Genomic DNA, 6000 nt, shown 5'->3' with positions numbered 1-6000 from the left:
TTGCAAATAAAACCCAGGAAATCTCTCATAATCCTGCTGTTGCCAATAGCTACACCTTGTAAGTGGGTCTCAGAAATTCATACACTGATCTTCAAATCACTGCACTATAATTATTAAAAACATGTAAGCCAGTCTGCCACCTAATACACCATGGACTAAATAAAGATCAGTGCAGCCATGAAGGAACTGGGATACAAAAAACCAAATGCAGTTGCAAATTCTGAACCCTGACAGATTCATATTCAGATAATGATCAACTCTGGTCATTCAGGGGAAGATTTCTACAGAACACACGGACGGCCTGTTTTTAGTATAGGTCTGCTTTTATTTCCACATTCAACCTGTTGAATCCTGTCACAATCTGAATGGAGGAGGGTACAGCCCACTGTAGTGCTGCTTCAGCACACTAACATACATCATATGAAAAATGGTTCTCCTGCTGATCTTTCCCCATGCAAAACAAACACCTGTCCATGCACCTGGGACATAAAAAGAGTCCTCTGCAAAGAGAAGCATCGTGAGCGTGCAAGACACTGGAAGGTGCATAGATAATGCTCACCTACTGGCAACAGTTCAAAATTGCCAACTGGTAAGGAATGCTCAGGAGTCAGACAGCAAATACTGGTGGTGGATTTAAAAAGAAAGACAACCCCCTCCTAAATGAATAAAAATTTAAAAGCAGTGCCTTTCAAATAGCCCCACTGCTGACAGCGAGGTTTAAAGGCACTACAATATGTCAGAATGGAGAGAACCTGGTGCATTCACCGTCCAGAGTGAGAGAATATGGATTAAAAATTCCAAAGATGGTGTAGGCTTTCTGAAAATAAATGAACCCCTTTTCAGTACAAGATATGGTGGTGCTGCAGAGAAGGGGAAAAAAAAGGAAAAAGTCAGTCAGTACCTGTGCCTCACACAAAAAAAATCAGAACTCTCACAGCTGCTAACAAGGGAAAGGCAGTTCTCTAACTGCACTCCACTCACCCTTCGCTGTTGTGCTGCCCCAGTAACTCATTAGTTGAAGCCTACTTAATCCAGAAGACTGCTTCTCCCCCTTTTTTACCTCCACTCTTCCACATCCCCCAAATACTGGCAAGAGGACGTACCTGGCCACTGGAACTAAAAACATATTTAGAGGGTTTAAGTGACATCTGTGCATTTTTGGATGGGTGAGGGGGTTTTAGTATTCATCCCTTACACTGATGGGGCCGCTGCCTTAATTCCAGTCACTATGTGGTTAAGTGACTTGCCTATGGTCAGACAGAAGTCTGAGATGGTACAGGGAATTAAACCCAGATCCCTTGAGTCCTGGGCTAGTGCCATAACCACTGAACAATATTTCCCCTCTAACACAAAAGTGATTTAAGCCTTCTAAGTACACGTTTCTCAGATCCAACAACTAGGGCTATCCTCTTGTGACAATCTGGGGAAATCTCTGTATGATTTAGGAACTCATATTATTAATTCTATGCAACTTTATCAAGCTGTAAACTCCATTCGGAACGGTTTGCCCTTTCATTTCTCTGCCATGTTATTACCTCCATGTTGGACTGAAATTCCAAGATGTGGTGGCACAGGGCTAACAGTCTTGATAGTTCTCTATTGAAAAAACAGCATCTTGAGACAAAAGCCTGGCTCCTACCCAGGAAAACTGTCAGGGGAGATGTTGCCTGGCAACAAAGTTACCTGCAGGGGTCTGTAATCACCTGAGGAGGCTGATCGGAGGTAACTTCACAGAGGAGACTAGAAAGTTAGAGGGCAAGAGCTGCTATACTTGGGGTCTTTCTTCAGCCATTTCCCCTCAGTTTGAGCTGGTGAAGCTACTGAAGAAGCCAGATGAGGCAGGAGGGAATTCTGCCTATCTGAACACAGATTGTCCCTCAAAGTAAAGATGTGCTAGAGCAAAGGGTACTGCATTCAGGGTGTTATCTTGTAAGTGATCAGTGCTTTCTTGCTGAAGTAAAAAGCCACGGTGTCTTTAGAATCGCATGCAAAGTCTGTGTGTTTTGTGCTACACCTCATGTTCCCCTGAAGAGTTAACTTGAAACTAGAGCACCCACTATGGCTGGAATTCTGGGAGAGGTGTGTTTAAGCGACAAGGGACCCTGAGCAGTCAGCACTGGTCCCAGAGGTTAGGCTCGGCTCTCAAGAGGGGGTGCTAGAAAGAGGAACTGCATCCTAACAGTGTGCCTAGACACACCAAGCCAGACAAGTGCCCTGTTCAGATTCCAGAGGCCTACAGTGGGATTCAGGGTTTGGATCTCCTTCACAACAGTCTGGAAAGTATCCAAGAAGGAAAGCTCTACTAGATCTGCAACACCTATTGCCAATATTTGGGGGATATATTGGAGTATGCAGCAAGGTAAGCAGCCTTCTGGATGAAAACAGGCTTCAAATAAATGCTTATAATGAATAAAGCACTTTCAGTAACACTAAATACAAATGTTTGTTACATGTTGAAATCTCAGTGGCATTTTTAGGAAGAGGTAGCAGAATGCATGAGGACTTTTGTCAATTCAAGAGCAATACCTGACTTAAGAGTATGCAACAAATTTGTTCAGTAATTAAAACCTTCTTACATAGTGCATGAGAACATTGTTTACACCAATTCAAGGTTATATGGTTCCAACAACCAGAACACAAAATTTACCCCTCCTCTAGCATAATTATAAAAATTTCTCATACTGCACAGGCACTTTCGTCAAGTGCCTGCAATGCATCATGTTTAAGAATTGGCTCAGAGAAGGATGCACTCTGCAAAGTGCCAGTAGATTTACAAGCGGACCTAACCATTCACTTCGAAGAAAGAAAGCCTTTATCATTTCTGGCCACTAGCACTACAATTGCCAAGTACAAAAGCCAAGTCAAAGGTATAGAAACATTCATTTTTGCACTCTATAAGCCTTAAGCTTTCCCATAAAAAGTGCTTTTACGCAGGTTGGAGGTAAGCTGCAACAGCTGATAGGAAAGATATTTCTCAACTGAAAGGCAATCTGTCTTACCACAGTTTTATTGGACTACTCTGGTTCTGCAATGGTAATAATTTCTTCATTGATAAAAAACTCAACAGTCTCCTCTTCCCAGTCATCTACATTGCTGTCCAACTCATCTGTGTCCACCCCTGGAGGAAAAGAAGAGGCATTAGTCCTGAATACCTCCACCAAGGCGGCAAAAATGCCTAATGTATTTGCTAAAAAGGAAAATACACAGCAGAGAAGCACCTTTAAAATAAGGCATTTTAATATCATCACTGGCCTCCAGCACGTTATGGGCAAAGCCATCAGTACTGACCACACTGGGCAGCAACAGTAGCCTTCTCCCTACTCACCACCTCAAGATAGCAGATGGAAAAAACAAAGGATGGGAAAGAGAATAGCTGAGGAGTGAGCAAACGTGCTAGGGCCTGGGTCGAGGGATTATTTTTGGCAGGAGGGGGAATGTTAAAAAGGGACCCCAACCCACCACAAAGAGGAGGTCTTCGACTCCCAAACATTGATCCACTACCAAAGACTGCTTCTATAGCCTGAGTGATGTTTGTTTGGTGCTTTTAAAAATTTACTGATAAAGCCACATCTTTACAATGCTGCCAGTGACTAGTTTACCTCCTCGCAGCTCTAGACGCTCATTCTTCTGTTCCAAATACAATTCTTGTGCCATCTTGCGGTATTTCTTGAACTCCTCCATCATTGTACGTCTTCTTTCTACGAGCTCCTATAGAAGCAAAACAAGAGGTTAATAAGCCCATCAGTAAAGTGTGTCCTTGTGGGATGCATTTGGAAGTGATCTAGGGGTTTTCTGCTTATGAATGCAGCTATTGACAGATAATCATCAGAGTTTAAGACACCTTTCTCCAGCGTGGCAAGATGAGTTTATGGTTTGTGAAATTTTTATACTAAAACTGGCTAACAGGCAGCCACCAGGAACCCACAAGTCCCAGCCAAGATTACTCAAGTATCTTTACTTAACAGAAATTTTTCCTGATTCCTCCTCCAACATATACCAGTAACACCATGCCTCAGTTTCTTCAAGTGAAGAACCAGCAAATTCTGCCTTACTGCCTTCTCTACACATATGCTTGTGCTTGAGTTCATAATGTTCCTGGCTGGGTCATGTGGGGACTGAATCTGGGAAACCAGGATCTAAAACACAATGGCCTCTCCTACTTGACAAAAGGGACAATGTCTATTAAAATGGAGGCAGCAGCAGACTCAAAACTATATGGCTCAGTCAGTGAAATGAGACAAAGGCACACTAGATTAGTATGGATTACAAGTGCATCAGCTGCCTTTCATTGATTGTGTCCCAGAAGCTTCTTACCTTTGAGGCTTTGGTTTGGCTTAGACGATCCTTCTGTTCAAAAATCTTGGAGTACCTCTTCAGGTCCTTCTTAATTTGCTGCAACAGAGAACTTATGTCAACCAGTACTAGAGACCACCATAATGTATAAGAGTGCCACTTCAGGCCTGCTTTGGCATACCCAGCATTTTTGCAAGTTTCCTTATGTCTATTAAAAAAAAACAAAAAACCCAACAACAAAAAACACCCTCTCTATCATTTATAGTTTCTCTTCCTTGCTTAGGCCTATAGATACTTTCAGTTTTTCTGTACATGGGCAACCACTGGAGTTTGGATAGCCAAAGTCTGCTCCTTATCCAAGTTTTCAACAGTCCTCTCTGCTCCTATTACCTTTCATTCTAGTTTCCTCAGAACGTTCTCCTCCCCACCCCCCCCAACACAAAAACAAGTTTGTAATAGGAATAGTGACAACTCAAACTGAGTACTGTTACATACACTGAACCATTTCAACATACAGATTCCCCCAATGAATTTGTGAACAGCTCTCACTAAGCACAGAGAGAAAACTCTACAGCAGTTTTCCATTCCCCAGTTTAAACCACACCCTTGTGACTCGACCACTCTTGAATTCTCTACACCAATGCCCACACCAGAAGAGTTAAACTGAGATACAACACCTTTATCTGATCCTGGCTGAGCAGGGTTGGAGGTCGGGGTCTCCACAGTAGCTGGCAGAACCTGTCTTTATTGTTTTTCTGAAGGAGACGACCCTGGAAGGTCCACAGCCAGTATGCATTGTCCACCTGGAAAACAGTAAGTGAGAAATCTCACTCATGTCTAAGGGTTTTATACTGCGCTACCCCATTGCCATATATCTGAATGCATTCCATGGGAAAATCAACAGGAAAGTCCCTAATGGGACTCGAGTCTCTGGAACTTCTACCTTTTCAGAGTGAACACACTGCTTGAGGTAGGTTTGGTGTTTTGGTTTCTCCTCCCCCCCCCCCTTTCTTATTTTAACTTTAAGTTGAAGTAATGTTCCAACAACAACAAAAAAGGTTATACTGCTTCAAAAATGAAGCACCTATGAAGTATCCAAAGCAGAGGTATCCACCAGCACTTCCAAGATATCTGAACTGCAGTAAGAAAGCTCCTGAACTAATCCCAAAGACTAAAAACCTTGTACTTGCATATAGAAAAGATAACAGTACACTGATTGGAACAACAAGGAAGTAGTTCATTGACACAGGAAAGCAACGAGTTGGTATGTGGAATAGGCATGCAAGAGATTACACCAGGAGCTATTACCCACGGACAGATACAAGCAATGACACACACACACACACACAGATACCCAGGGAGACATCACAGCAGAAACTTTAGTACCTTGTGGCTCCACCAGGACACAGATGTCACAACGTATCGGCCTGTAGGATCCCACTCTACATCCGAGGCTGTATAGTGTTCAGCAATATTCATCACGGTGCAGTCTGATGTATCAACAAATGTTAAGGCACCATTCATGCTGCAAAGACAAACAATGAGGAACAAGATGGAAAAGTGATCCATGCCTGCTGACACTTTCCTCCTGACACCCCCCCCACCCAAATAAATAAATAAATAATAAAAAAAAAAACCAGCGGGATCTATACTAGGAGGTGACATTCTTTATGAACACACCCACAAAATTCCATCAATATTAACAAG

General features: G+C 42.7%; 1 protein-coding gene across 1 annotated transcript in view; it reads right to left on the bottom strand.

Moving 5' to 3' along the window:
- Nucleotides 1-304: 304 nt before the first annotated feature.
- The window catches only part of EIF3B (eukaryotic translation initiation factor 3 subunit B), a 37406-nt gene continuing 31710 nt past the window's right edge, over nucleotides 305-6000 (bottom strand). Inside the window, exons 14-19 of the mRNA XM_039492874.1 lie at nucleotides 5680-5818; nucleotides 4971-5096; nucleotides 4315-4392; nucleotides 3600-3708; nucleotides 3000-3118; nucleotides 305-860 (exon numbers count right to left, since the gene is read on the bottom strand). Coding sequence (XP_039348808.1) covers nucleotides 3015-3118; nucleotides 3600-3708; nucleotides 4315-4392; nucleotides 4971-5096; nucleotides 5680-5818 — 556 coding nt within the window. The 3' untranslated portion in view covers nucleotides 305-860; nucleotides 3000-3014. The remainder of the gene's footprint in view (nucleotides 861-2999; nucleotides 3119-3599; nucleotides 3709-4314; nucleotides 4393-4970; nucleotides 5097-5679; nucleotides 5819-6000) is intronic.

This window comes from Mauremys reevesii, linkage group 10 (genome assembly GCF_016161935.1).
Source record: "Mauremys reevesii isolate NIE-2019 linkage group 10, ASM1616193v1, whole genome shotgun sequence".
Classification (NCBI taxonomy): domain Eukaryota; kingdom Metazoa; phylum Chordata; order Testudines; family Geoemydidae; genus Mauremys; species Mauremys reevesii.
Note: the sequence above shows the minus strand (reverse complement) of the source record. Positions and strands in the feature narration are given on the sequence as shown.